The sequence below is a fragment of the Limulus polyphemus genome, unplaced genomic scaffold (assembly GCF_000517525.1).
Source record: "Limulus polyphemus unplaced genomic scaffold, Limulus_polyphemus-2.1.2 Scaffold327, whole genome shotgun sequence".
Classification (NCBI taxonomy): domain Eukaryota; kingdom Metazoa; phylum Arthropoda; class Merostomata; order Xiphosura; family Limulidae; genus Limulus; species Limulus polyphemus.
Window position 1 is genome coordinate 580,500 of NW_013665937.1, and position 15,087 is coordinate 595,586.

At 35.1% G+C, this 15,087-nt stretch overlaps 1 protein-coding gene across 1 annotated transcript in view; it reads right to left on the minus strand.

Moving 5' to 3' along the window:
• Window positions 1-4,596: 4,596 nt before the first annotated feature.
• LOC106457416 (LARGE xylosyl- and glucuronyltransferase 2-like) overlaps window positions 4,597-15,087 on the minus strand; it is a 42,490-nt gene continuing 31,999 nt past the window's right edge. Inside the window, exons 12-15 of the mRNA XM_013916830.2 lie at window positions 11,224-11,330; window positions 9,289-9,486; window positions 8,468-8,566; window positions 4,597-5,276 (exon numbers count right to left, since the gene is read on the minus strand). Coding sequence (XP_013772284.2) covers window positions 5,183-5,276; window positions 8,468-8,566; window positions 9,289-9,486; window positions 11,224-11,330 — 498 coding nt within the window. The 3' untranslated portion in view covers window positions 4,597-5,182. The remainder of the gene's footprint in view (window positions 5,277-8,467; window positions 8,567-9,288; window positions 9,487-11,223; window positions 11,331-15,087) is intronic.

Here is a 15,087-nt window from a genome sequence, read left to right on the forward strand (position 1 = left end):
GAGTAAATTAATCTATGATACCTTTTTTTTTGCCCCACAGTGGCACAGCGGCATGTCCGCGGACTTACAACGCTAGAAACCGGGTTCTGATAACCGTGGTGGGCGGAGCATAGATAGCCCGTTGTGTAGCTTTGTGCTTAATTCCAAACAAACAAACAAACCTTTTTTCTTTTTTTATTAGCTATATTTTTTGTGCATCAGCAATACCAAGCGTGGGACGCGCGTATATATCCGATTCAATTTTATTACTCATCAAGATCTTTACCAGCCTACCCTCAAATTGAAATTATTTAGCCAGGATTAGAGTAAATTAATCTATGAGATCTTGGGCGTGGTCAAATACATTAATCTCAAGGGTTTGACCTCCTGAGTTCAAAATTGTAATTAGGTCTCAAATCGGAGATGACGGAGCTATGAGCTAAAAGTTTGTTTGTACTTGAAAAACAAAACAAAAATTCAGAGCCATTCTATAAGCCGCTATGGCGCGGTTAAAAATACGAGTGAGGAGTTATTGAGTATTCACCAAGTTTATCATTTCAGTGTCAGAAAAGCGAATCAGTGTGAGAAGTGAAAGTTATCGCTCCATTCAGTTACTAGATAGATTAGCGAAGACCTTCTGCAAATAAGTTTATTTTTGAATTAGGTGTACTTATCATTAGTCTCGGAATTTCTGTTGAAATTGCACTTGTGTAATTAGGCCCACAACTACAATTGAAAGTAGCCTGTAACAAACTTTAAGAAAGAAATATATTAATTCATTATCATTACATAGACTGGACTTGGTATTATGTTCACCAAATAATTCGCCAGAACCCGCCGAGCAATAAAACGCAGTATAACACTGTTATCAGAAGTGGGATTGTTTTCGTGGTGTAACGAATTTATTATTATGTATTTATTTTTAATATGAACGTTGTTTGGATTGAATTTGTATTTAGAAATACAAGTGACTTGTAGTATCAGATATGTGTTGCGTATAACGAATTGATTACATATTCATTTTAATGTCAACGTTTGTTTCAAATAAGTTTATATTTGAGGGCGTGTCTAGCTTACCGTGTTATTTACGTATGGCGAAATTCCTGCCAATTCTCCAAGATTGTAGAATATTCGTGAATACAAGAATCAACAATATATCCATTTCCGTAATAGGTATTATCAGAAGTTTCGAGAAAATGTGTCCCGCTTATAAAAACAGTAGGGCAACGTGCCAAAAAACTTCAGAGAACAGAGCTAATATACAAGTATGCTAGGAAACTGTTATAACCGTGTGTACGCGATAAGCCGTGATTTTGCTAATCCTTACCAACTGGAAAATATGCAACGTTTGGCCAGGAACATCTATAAATTTCGAACGTCAGTGAATTCTCATCAAACCAGCAATATCTTTCTAAAAATGTTGCTGGTTTCTCAGCAGACATTAATGGTTTTATGAAAATATTATCTTACTTCGACGGTCCAACAATTCAGTGCCTGAAAAAGCTAGCTAGCTTCCCGATACTTGTACGTACATCGACTTCAAGTTAATTCGCTGGATATCAAGGAGACTTTGAACTAGGAAGACGATTTTAGGCTATTTATAAGTTAGTGAAATTTTTGTTCATGAAACTTGGTTGGTAATAATTAATCATAATAGTTGCTATTGTAAATTGTACTGTTGTATACATATAAAACGTATTCGTGTCAAAACCAAAAATGGGGTGAATGAATCTTGTTGGCAAATAGCATAAATTAAATAAAATATCGGCATATTTCGAAACACTAAATCCAGGGTACCTTGCAACTATTAAAATTGAAATTATTTAACTGGGCTACGGATTATTTCAAATTCTCAATATGTAACAGTGGAAACGAAATATAATAATTTTATTAAACTTCAACTTTCGAGATGGCCATAGGGCACACAGCGAGATAGGAAACCTAACAGAGATGATAAAACAATAGAAAGAAGAACAAACAGAGCCTTAAAAATATACCAAAAAGAAAAAGACAGGAACTTAAAAGAAGAACTTGACAAATAATGAAAATAAAACCAAGAAAAAACATAGATCAAGCCAGCCACATTTCTTTTTACACACACTCAAGAATCCCAACCTAAAACACCATTTGCTACAGAATATGGTATAAGGAGAATTTACGTGATCTACACCTATTACCATTACTCAAGTCCAGTTCCAGAATTTAACTGGCTAATTCAACAACATCACATAGTTAAGAGACCAACGAAATACGATGTAAAGGTACCGTGGGAGGCATATCAGACTCAGTTTGAAATAATTTCCAAAGTGAACAGGTTGAATAGTGAATAATAAGCTGTTCTTCTTGTTGTCTATTCAAAACGACCAGCTTTAACAACAATAGGTAATCTTCCAGTTGAGAGCCGTAACAACTATGAAACATTATTAGCTGCCTTATCCAACAGTTTCTTAGTGACACACCAGAAGGAAGTACTCAGAGAAATGTTCCGGGTCAGGGTATAGTGGAAAGAAGAAGCCTTAGCCTAACACGCAGAAGATCTGGATTTGGAATTATGTTACCTGAATGCTCCTTTTGAAATGATTTGTTTGTTTGTTGTTAAGCACAAAGCTACACAATGGGCTATTTATGCTGTGCTCACCACAGATATCGAAACCCAACTTTTAGCGTCACGAGTTCAGAGACTTACTGCTGAGCTACTGAGGGTGTTTAAATGATGGATTCACTGGCACCTAACCAATTCATTACAGACCAGGATATGAGAATTAGGTTGAAGCATAACAGGTGTGTTTAAAGAAAGCTTTGCAGTTAGCAATTCAACTTGAATCCATTAAAGTCGCAGATAAACAATTAAAGACACCATCTAGAAGTTACCGACTTGAAAGAACATATAGTTTGGAACTGCAGTCAAAAGCCTGTATTGAATAATAACTCCTGTCAGAGAATACGGGAAAGAAGTAACTGATATAATTGTGGGAACATCGCAATTACATCCAGACTGTAGGAAATTAACAGCCATAATTAAATCAAGGAATCAGAGCCAAACTATAACAAAGGAACAACAAGGAACTAACCAGGCATTAAAAAGAACAAGAATTAACTGGATTTATAGGGCTAAGTTTAGCTGGGAATACTCCATCTGCCCCAAATGAGATAAGAAGTTCATTATTTGAAGAAAACCGTTCACGAGTCCATGGGTTCATTGATGGAAAACCCTATAGTGTATTGATCGGCACTGGTTAGATAACTGCAGTAGTTCGACCCGATTTGGTAATAGAAGGTGGGAAATTGTCTCGAGGGATGAAGAAAAATTGATGCGAGCAGCAGATGGACATAAAGTTCCAGCAAAATAAAAGTTGTGTTATGTGGCTAAATTATATCGAGGAAAAGTGCGTATTAAGAACTGACTTCATGCAGAGATTTGAATGTGAGGTTATGCTAGCATCAAATAGCTTTACATTCATGATCAGGAAATCCCTGTGTACTAGATGGTAGTTACTACACCAAAGGTTGAACCTTCAGTGACAACGGGGAGGGTAGTATTTGTACAACCAAGAAGTAAATACTAGGATTCATCAGGAATAAATTTACATCTAATGACTGGGGCTTAGTGGAACCAACTAAACACCCCGCTTCGTCCTCGATCGATTAGCGAGGAAATTCAGTAAGTAAGTTTATTTGTGAATTATGCATACTTACCATTAGTCTCGGAATTTCTGTGAAACTTCCTTTGTGCACTTAGATCTACAACTACAAGTGAAAGTAACCTGTAGCAAACGTTAAGGAAGAAATAAATGTATTCGTCATTGTTACGTAGACAGTAGTTGTCATTATTTTTACCAAATAATCCAAAAGAACCAGCCCAACAATAGAATACGTTACAACAGTATGACTGGTTGACATGACACAACAGCTAACGTTTTCACTGCATATGTTTTGGCCAGACATAGCTACGATCCTTCAGTCACATCTGTAGGGTCGAAATTACACAAACACAAGTCTTTATTCCCTGTCTGTTCAGCAAGGAGTCAGAATGCCGCTCCATATGCCTTTCGTAACTTGAGAATTGTTTGATGAAATATGGACAGACAAACAACCTTATAATATATTACTGAGCTTATTCTGGCTAGAGTTAACGTACTTTCAAGGTCAGATATTGCAGTTTCAGAGTAAGTAAACGTTTAGGTTTAAGTACGGTGGTCTTTATTCAATGACTGTGTTGGAAGAATGTTATGAAGAATTTATTTGTACGTAAGCATTTCTTATGAGAAGTACGTATATAAGCTATATAATCTGTAAAGACTTGTTGATTTTTTCTTGTTTTATTTGTGCCAGTTAGCATATAGTGAAACAAAATGCTGTTATAAGAATGCTGAAAGTACGACTGTTTTATTCTTTCATTTCTTAACAAACATGTTGAAAATACGACTATTTTATTCTTTAATTGCTTTATCAACATGAGCATGCTTGTTTCGGTAATATATTTTTTAAATTACATCTCAACAAAGATAGTCAGGTTATTAAACGATGTCTACAATAATTGATTTTTTTCATTTATTTTTCACTGTTTAAAGATTTACACAACCTATTATATATACATAATAATTACGTTATAATGTAAGCTACTCTTTATTTAAGAAATTCAAGTCTTGCAGGATTTAATATATAAAGTGAACACATCCCTAGAACTAAGATAATTTTGTTTTTATTTCTGGATCGTGTTCGTTACAACCACAGACAACAAAAATCTCATAACAAACCATATACACAACACTGTAGACACGTTTTTGATCTCGTATCGAACCTTTCATACAACAATGTGAACGTGTTTTCGACCTCATATCGAACCATTTCATATAGTAGTATAGACGTCTGTCTATTCGATCTCATATCGAACCATTTCATACAACGCTGTAGACATGTTTTCAAGTTGATGTAAGGCAACCGTTGCAAATAATGTTTGCCACTTTTAAAATGTTTTTTCAAAGCAGATGAAGTTGTTTTATTCGATAGTATAGTCATTCTTTCATACTGAAGGTTTTATTAGGCTTAACTAAACTCACTGGCTTTCGCAGTGTATTAGTAAGGATAAAACTTCTAGCTAGAAAGTATTCTAGTCTTTCAAAATTTTGATTAGATATTGGCAAGAAAACTGTTGCCACAAATGTGTCCAGACCACCTAACATCTATCAGGATATAAAAGGTACTATCTTTTCAACTTTCGTTTCTCGACGTTAAATTCTTTGCTGTATCTTGTTGAAAGCTGCTTCACAAACTCTTGTTTTAAAATCTTCAAACATCTGTAATATTAAAAAGATGGTACTTGAGGTTTAGATACTTATAAATAATTAATTATAACTTCAAAATCTTCAAAACATAACAAAACTGAGACATGAAGTTTAAATATTCATAAGTAATTATAACGTTATATGTATTGTATGGTAATATACACTCATATAACTGTATGAAGCCCAGTCTTGTTCTTTTGATTTGCCCTTGTCCAGGGTTGCTGATGAGAAGTGGAATTCCCCGAAACCGGTATAACTCAGTGACGAGTATGGTATCGAACGATAGATTGGGCTTCATATTTATTTTATTAGTTTCACTTTACTGGATTAATTGTCCCCCACTGGGAGAGCGGTATGTTTGCGGACTTACAACGCTAAAATCAGGGGTTCGATTCACCTGTATTAATTATCTAATTTTGCTGCTCTGGTTTTAACTGCATAGGACTGCTGCTGCCATCTTTGTTTCCTAAAGATATTAAACCAGCATTAAAAAAAAGCGAGAGAACAAATAAAATGTTTGTATCATTCCCTCTCCAGCTGCTGTAGTCTGTGGCAAGAACGCTAGGCAATCTTCATATCAGTGATAATGGCGCTTCTCCTTTCAACAACATTTTCATTGTACAACTGTCTTTTGGGAGGTCAGGCATGGCCAGGTGGTTATGGCGCTCGACTCTGAGGTTTCGCGGGTTCGAATCCCCGTTCCACCAAACATGCTCGCCCTTTCAGCGTTATAATGTGACGATCAATCCCACTATTCGTTGGTAAAAGAGATTTGGCGGTGGGTGGTGATGAGTAGCTGCTAAATTAGGGACGGGCCAGCGCAGATAGCCCTCGTGTAGCTTTGCGCGAAATTCAAACAAACAATGTTTTTTTTTTTTTCGTTATAAACTTTCGAAATCACAAGAATTGGCAAGTTTAAAATCAAGCAGAGCCCATACACTGTGGAGCTCAATTAGGTATTAGCATAAAGATCGAAACGTCGTCCTGCTCAATAAACAAGACAAGAGCAATAATTACAAATATCAACCCTGTAGGGCTGAAGAAAGTCTCAGCAGAGAGAGAGTGAAACGTTGTCAAACCCAAGGAACATAACAAAATTAGTCCATTAAAAATATCAACAACGTAGAGCTGATCGAAGAAGGCAAAAGAAGCAGAGAGACGGAAACGTCGCTGCATTCAATAAGACAAGAGTAGTCCATTACAAATATAAACACTATAGGGCCGAAGAAGGCCTCAGCAAAGGGTTCGAAACACCATCTTGCTTAAGAAACAAGAGCAGTCCATTACAAACATCGACCCTAGAAGTTTAAGTATGAGAAATAAAGTTCTTCATTACTTAGGAAAATTTTCATGTAACTTGTGTTTTAATGTGTAAAATAATTGAGCCCCGTATGTTGAAATTATTTAACATAAAGTTTTTGTTACATGTTATGAATAAATAATGTTTTTTATACATTATATACCTTTTTTTTTACAAAAACTGACAATCTGTTTGCTGTTAAGCACAAAAGCTACATAACGGACTATCTGTGCTATGCTCACCTCAAAGATCGAACCCCGAACTTTACCGTTATAACCTCCAAAGCTTATCGCTGATCCACCAGGTGGAACTTGATAAAATTCATGTGAGTGGGTGCAATAAACATAGATTAAATTAATGTTTTAAAATTTTGATCTGTGAAAAATCTATATATTTAAAAGAACAGTGTGTGTCAGTCTGTCCATGCGTGTATGCTTGCTAGCTCATAGGGAATTCCAGTATTATTTCTATTGGCTTATTGTATGGTGGTACTTTTACATTTATACTAGTGCAAAATGAACGACACCTAAAAGTCTAACGTTCATTGTTCTATAAAAGTGCAAAATACGTTTATAACATTAATTTTAACTGCAATTACATCAGTAATATAAACAAACACTCAAGGAAACACACATCTCCTTTACCTTTCCGTTGCTTATAAATAACTCAATAACGTTACATCTTTATACAAATTCCAAATTGCGCTTATAAATCGGCAAATATGCCTAAAGTTTAGATACGCCTCGTAAGTAAAGCACGCGAGTTCACCCCCCCCCCCTCAACCCCCTATATAATATAATCTACGGAAATTGGCTTTTAATTGACACTGCCACAACTTCATTCATTTCGATGCTCTACAGCTAACACATTGAGCGAATGAAAATAACTGGAGGCTTCAGATGATTCAAATGCGATTCAGACACACACATAAGAAATTTACAAAACAACACATGACGACAGTTCGTTTTTACACTTGATACCATATTTTTTTTAAATCACTATTTTATAACTATATCAATATAGGCGCCTAAAAATCGAAAATTAGGCTTAAACTTTAAATACGCTTCGTACGCGAAGAACGAGTTTACCTGCTTGGGGAATACAATATTACACCATTTACGTTATTGGTGTAGAGGGCCCCACACTTTGTTAATAATTTAGGGGAGAGTGAAAAAGAGTTAATACTATTATAGAAGGAAAAAAGAAAAATAAGTGATATAGCGACAAATGAAGACAGTTGATTTTTACATTTTTTGATAAAATAATTTTAAAAAATTCACTATTTTATAACGTCGCTTTAACGAGAGTTCGATCAAGAAAAAATCTCAAGATCTTAGTCAAAGATAGCAATTATCCACAAAGACATGGTGTTGATACAAAGAATGTTGTGTACGGAGTGTTATATTTCGTTTGTAGTCATTCCATATTTTGCACTTATTTACTTTAAATCTAAATACAACTCCGTATTCTACTATTAGCGGTTTTTGCTTCATCCATGTTCAACTACATAATATAACACCAGCATTATTTAAAGGATTTGTTTATTTAAAACATATACCCTTCTCATTCCTCTGAATAATGCTGCATATGTATAAAAATATTGGGGCTTTGGCTCATATGTCACAGCACACACTTCGTATGCGGTAGGTCGAGGACTCAATTCCGTCTATATAGACCCCCCCCCCCAAACAATGTTTCAGTAGTCAACTTTAATACATATATCGTACAGGAAGCACACGTGTATCCCCTAGTAATGAAATTAGACAGTTTCTAATTATTTAACTTATGTATTAAACTACATTTCAAGTAATGTGTCTTTCACTTTATTTTTATTTTATGATTTACATGCAGTGAATTATTAACTTTGTAATTTTTCCCATATTTAGCCTAATCGTGTACTTACTTTCTGTATTGTGAACTGGACCTAAACTTAGCGATGTCAAAGCTTGGAGCATGAGGCATGTGAATAGTAAAGGCGTTCGGAAGCACAATAAACTCGAACCTGAAATGAAATGCCAGTTAATATATTACACGGAGTTAAGTTGAAATTTCTAATAATTTGTAAATAATCGGATATCGACTTAATTGTATTCGTATTGAAATATTAATACTTTCAAATTCCAATTCTTTTAGTACCTTCAACAACAGAGCATTTAATATACTAACCCTTTTTTCTGTAGCAAAAGTAAACTCGAAGTTCTTTTTAAATTATTAACAGCATTTCTTCGTGTTTGTTAAAAGAACAAAAAATTCAGTTTATGTTTAAATTTTCTAACAGAAAATAAAGTTTTGTTTCATTTTCATGAAATTCATTTCTCTTATAAAATATACAAAACTAATTGGGATCAGTATAGTGTTTCAGGTCTCTTGTAATAACCAATGCGAACTTTCCTTATCCATTTTCAAACTCTTTGACTACTTTGTTTATCTAAGTTTAGTTTGGCCTTTAATTATATATACACGTACTAGCTAGTATACCCGTTCAACACACAAGGAAGACATTGAAGCCCTGGGATGATGAAATAGGGAGGATTCAGATCCGAACGCCGACCCCTACGTCACTCCCTGGGGGACTCTAAGGGTATACATGCAAGTTTAGTGACAACAGGTCCAGTTTTTCGCCAGTTATAAGTAGGCACACATATCTATACAAGCTTTTGCAAAATAATGATATTTTAAATATAATATCCTCAACCATGCTAACCAAAGTTACTGAATATTTACCCTTGCGCATGAAGTTCCATCACGTGGGAAACTTTGTTCCAGCCAAACCCAACAAATTTTCTGTCGTAATCAGGAACATTTCGTCGGACGACAACATAAGGTTCAAAGTCCGGTTCCCAAAGGACTCGGTAAGGAGTGGTAGCAGTTCTCCATTTCGCGTAATTAGTTGGGGCGTGTCCACGTGTCCACACATGGTACCTATATATTAAAAAGACTAATGATTGAACCCGTAATGTGAAACTCAGAAAATCCATCTAATTACAAATTTAACTGGAAGATTTCTTAAGAAACGTTTTGTAAAACAGCGGCTCCTTATTCGTTATGCTGTCATGCGTTAAAACTAACAAAGACAATCAGAGACCATCTGTATTTAATAATAATAAAAACAAGTGTTTACAAGATTCCACCATTGCTCTGTTTTGGAGGTAAGATATTAAATACAGGAATTCGAAATCTAATTTCAAATTCATATTTCGCATTGCGTATCGTCATTTAAAAGTAATTACGCAAGGTCTCATTGTTGACGGTCCGTTGCCATATAAACGCAATCCGCAACTTGTTGTTATGGGCGCTCTAAAGGAGCGATGACTAAATCCTACTATTCGGCATGACAAAAGTAGCCCCAAAGTTAGCGGTGGGTACTTTTAATAACTAACAAAATTAGCTCAAAAGTTAGCGGTGGATACCTTTAATAACTAACTGTCTTCCCTTTTATTTCTCACTTAAACATTATGGACGACTATGCGCAAACAGTCTTTTGTGTATCTTAGAACAAAAATTCTTAAAGCTGAAAGACGTAATAATTCTGTGATTCTTTTTGCTAAAATGTATCATTTGGAAGTTTATCCGTATTTAAGACACAGAAAAAAATACTAGTAATCCAAAGGTTGCCCCCACAGCATTATGCAAGCTGAGTCTCCTTAGTCAACTTTAATGTCAAGTGTTATAATGGTATGTTAATCGTAAGATAAAAATAACAACTTCTCTCCTGTGTTTTAACACTGTTATTTTGGCCTTCTCCTGTCTCAAGTGTTGCTGCCATAATTGTTTTTGTCTCGCCTATCCCATATTTTGTTAACATTGTTGTTTTGGCTTTCTCCTATCTTATCTTTTATTAACATTGTTGTTTTGGCTTTCTCCTATCTCATCTTTTATTAACATTGTTGTTTTGGCTTTCTCCTATCATCTTTTGTTAACATTGTTGTTTTGGCTTTCTCCTATCATCTTTTGTTAACATTGTTGTTTTGGCTTTCTCCTATCTCATCTTTTATTAACATTGTTGTTTTGGCTTCCTCCTATCTCATCTTTTGTTAACATTGTTGTTTTGGCTTTCTCCTATCATCTTTTGTTAACATTGTTGTTTTGGCTTCCTCCTATCTCATCTTTTATTAACATTGTTGTTTTGGCCTTCTCTTAATTCATTGATCGTGAATATTATTCTTTCGGCTTTCTCCTGCCTCGTTCTTTGCTAGAATTATTGTTTTGATTTTCACCTGCACGATATTTTGTTAACATTGTCATTTATCGTTTATTAGCAATGTTGTTTTGACCTCCTTCTGATTCACTGTTTGTGAACAGTACTGTTTTGACTTTCTTCTTCCTCAAATGTTGTTAAAATTATTATTTTGGTCTTCTCTTATCTCATAATGTGTTAGCTTTATTATTTTGGCTTTTTCTTGCCTCAAATGTTGTTAACATTGTTGTTATGGTATTTTCCTGCCTCATCTTGGGGTAAGTTTCGAAGACTTTTAGATCTTCCTGCTGAGTCCCTCAGATGCGTGAAAATAATGAAATATCGTCAGTAAAATTTTCTCTTGGTAAGTATTATTTAGGAAACATTATCAACACACAACCTTTGCTGTCAAGCAAGATAACTACCACATTATGATGTGGAACTAGATCAATATGAGCCCATATCTTTATATGCACACATACCTAAATGTGAATAGAGTTCCCATATCGAGCATGGAAAGTAGCTCAGCTTTAGACTTCGGAAAGGAGAGTCGATAACGTTGTGTTTCGAAGGCCGGAACGATAAGTGCCTACAAAGAAAGAAAACATGTTGAGTGTCAACGGGAAACTTATAAGCAGCTATAAACTAAGCCGTCTTACGGTACCGGATTCCTAAAAAACTATAAACTAAGCCGTCACACAGTACGGGAGCCCTACAAAACTATGAACTACGTCATCTTGCAGTACCCGAGTCCTACAAAACTATAGACTAAAATATCATGCAAAAATACAAAACCCTATAACCTGAGCGCTTTCGAAAAGAGGACTTATTTTCATCAGGGACAAAGCTTCTCAGTTAAAAAGGTCCACCTTTAGAAAACGCTCGGAATATAGTGTTTTGTCTTTTTGTGTTAAATTGATTTTTTGAACCTACCTATTTTCCTAATTTCATGAAAACGATATCACGTAGTACTCAAGTCCTACAAAACAATAATCTAAGGTATCACGCAGTATGCGAATCCTACAAAACTAAGCCGTCTCGCAATGCAGGAATCCAACAAAACTATGAACTAAGCCGTCTCGCAATACATGAGTTCTGCAAAACTAAGCCGTCTCGCAATGCAGGAATCCTACAAAACTGTAAACTAAGCTGTCACGCAATACCAGAGCCCTACAAAACTATGAACTAAGCCGTCTCGCAATACAGGAGTTCTGCAAAACTAAGCCGTCTCGCAATGCAGGAATCCTACAAAATTGTAAACTAAGCTGTCACGCAATACCAGAGCCCTACAAAACTATGAACTAAGCCGTCTCGCAATACAGGAATCCTGCAAAACTAAGCTGTCATGACGTAATGGAGTTCTACAAAACTATGAACTAAGTCGTCTCCTAGTACAGGAGTTCTACAAAACTGTGAATTAAGCTGTAACGTAGTGTCAGAGTCCTACAAACTGTGAACTAAGCTGTCAAGCAGTACCAGCGTCCTACAAAATTTTGAACTAAGCTGTAATGACGTACCGAGTTCTACAGAACTGTGAACTAGATTGTCAAGCAGTACCGGAGTTCTACAAAATTTTGAACTAAGCTGTAATGACGTACCGGAGTTCTACAGAACTGTGAACTAGACTGTCAAGCAGTACCGGAGTTCTACAAAACTATGAACTAAGCTGTCACGTAGTACTGCTTACATACAAGTTACTTCAGTTTGACTCTTAGTAGCTAAGACCAGAATGGTATACAAACTGGTGAATAAAACATATTGACTTCATTTCTACAGTACTTATGAATTTTAGTGGAGTCAAAATAGGGATTTGTAGCTTGAGAAAATAATATAGACACTATTTCCAGCCTTGTTTGTTTACTTTTTTTTAGAGTTCCTAGTTGTAGGCTTGAAAATATAATCTTTGCATTTTGATTCAACTTGTATGTGTACTTTTTTTTGACGGTCCCTATTCCCCCTTTTTAAATTAAAAATTGTTAATTATCTTGTTTATTAAGTTTTTTTTTATATCCGTTTCTGGAGAATAAATTTTACGTTACACGTTTTTCAACAGTTTACTGCTGCAATAACTTTTTTTTTTCACTCAACCATTGTTTACTGAGCCAGGTGGTTTTGTGCTTGTTGTTTCGTGTAAACACGCGTTTAACAAGCGTCGAGTTCAAAGGAAGCAGCTCACAACAACATCGTACATATATTATGTACTTATAATCTAATAAATAAACTTTCAGTGAAAAATAATAAAGTTTTTAAGTAGGTCATGGACATTCACAACGTTTCATATAGTATATCTGTCTAGGTTTTGGTGCAAAATACCCAGCCGATTGTAATCTTGTAAAACAAAAATATGAATAATGATAATAAAATAATACTAAAATACACACTCACAATTTCAGCGAAGACGAAAACCAGTAGAATAAATCACCACTCACAAGAGTAGAGAAATCTACTATGATAGTCGTCTACTATTAGAAATCTCAACGAAATAGTCGTATAAAACCATGTAGAGACAAAGTACAACAGGAACCTCGAGAGACAATGGAGAACAGCGAACTCGAGAAATGATTAATCCTCAACATAGCAGTTTACAATTACTATACCATAAGTTGCACAAATTATTTTACAATTAATGTGCATTAGTAAAACACCACATTTTTTCAATGGCGGAAAATGAAGGACTTAGAGAAATCCTTCAGGGCGAAAAAACGAAGGCCCTTGAATTAATTTTAAAACTACCCTATGACGTACCCAATACTGCATTCATCACTAATGCCCAGGTTTCAGTAAAATATTCGTTGCCGTTTTTTCTGTTGTGGCTTGTAAAACTATAATAAGTATTAATAAGATTGGAAACATTGTTATAAATATACTCATTGGTTACTCCAATAAAACGAAGCGTTTCCGACTTGTATAAAATGGAGCATTTCCGACTAATTTAACAGTATTTAAATGACTTCTACACTTCTGCGATGCATGAATGGCTTCAAAGAGCTTATGTTGGTAGCGAAGAAGAACGTAGAAAATTTTAGAGTGTGGAAATCTCGACTTTCAAGAATCAACTTCAAAGTAGCCTTACAACATTCGAAGGAGTTTGTTTCGTAGCTGTGCATAGATTTTGGCGCAGTATACCTAGCCGTTTTTTTTTGTTGTATACTTCAGTGCTTGAATGACTTCGAAGAGAATCTTGGCCAATAGCGATGAAAAAACTGATAAAATCTCTCCTTCTTCTCAAGAATCAAGATAAAAATAGTCCCATGGTCTGCACAGGTGTTTTTTAGTAGGTTGAGCAAGGTTTGAATAAAATATTCATAGCTGATTTTTTTTTTTTTGTAGGCTTGTGAAGCAATAATAAAAATAATAACACGAAGAACATATGGATGACTTTTGAACTTTTTCTAACAATCGGAAAAATCAGCTTTTTTCCATTATCAATATATTAGCAGCCTTAGACATTGAGATAGAAGGTTTTGGGAGTTGTTTTCAGAACAAGTCTGCTTTTTAAGATGGTTTTTGTCAGTATATTCTATAATAATTTTTGTGAAATTCCTGAGTGATCCCTATTATGAACCACTGTCGTGGTTCATGATAATGTGACTTTATAAAAGTCTCTAGTCTTTAAGTCAGTTGGCTTAGCTGGTGTAGTTCTGCAATAAAACTGGCGTTTTTTTTTTAAAAAAAATCGATTTTCCTTGAATTTTTCGAAAAATGAGTAAACATCGTTTAAAACAACCAAACTGTCGCCCTCTAGCGGCAAGTCTGAAAGTTTATAACACTAAAATACAGGTTTCAATGCTCGTACTGGGCACAACATAGACAGACAGACAGTCCATTGTGTAGACTTGCTCTTAACAACAAACAAACAAAAGCAACCAAATTATTAATTTCAGTCATGTAGTTCTGAAAGTACCTAAAATATTCTTATTGCTTACCTTTCATATACAAGATATTGAAAAGGTTATCAAGGTTTTGATGTCGTGTCACTCTTCACCAAAATTCCCGCCAATGAAGTTTGCAATATCGCACTCGACCTCTACATTAATGACCTCAACAAGTTAATCCACATCCCCCGCACACTTTTTGCTTCTTTCTTAGAATTTACAACAACTAAAACCAACTTCATTTTTCAACAACGAACATTTCCTTCAAATAGATGGTTTAAGTACGGGCAGTCCTGTTTCACCCGTTCTTGCCAATATATTCATGACCCAGATCGAAACACAAGCCATACATTCTGCGCTTCATCCCCCACTATACTGGTACGGATATGTCGATGACACTTTTGCCGGTTTCACTTCTACAGAACACACACTAATTTTCTTTGGACATATAAAACTCTATTCATCCCGAAC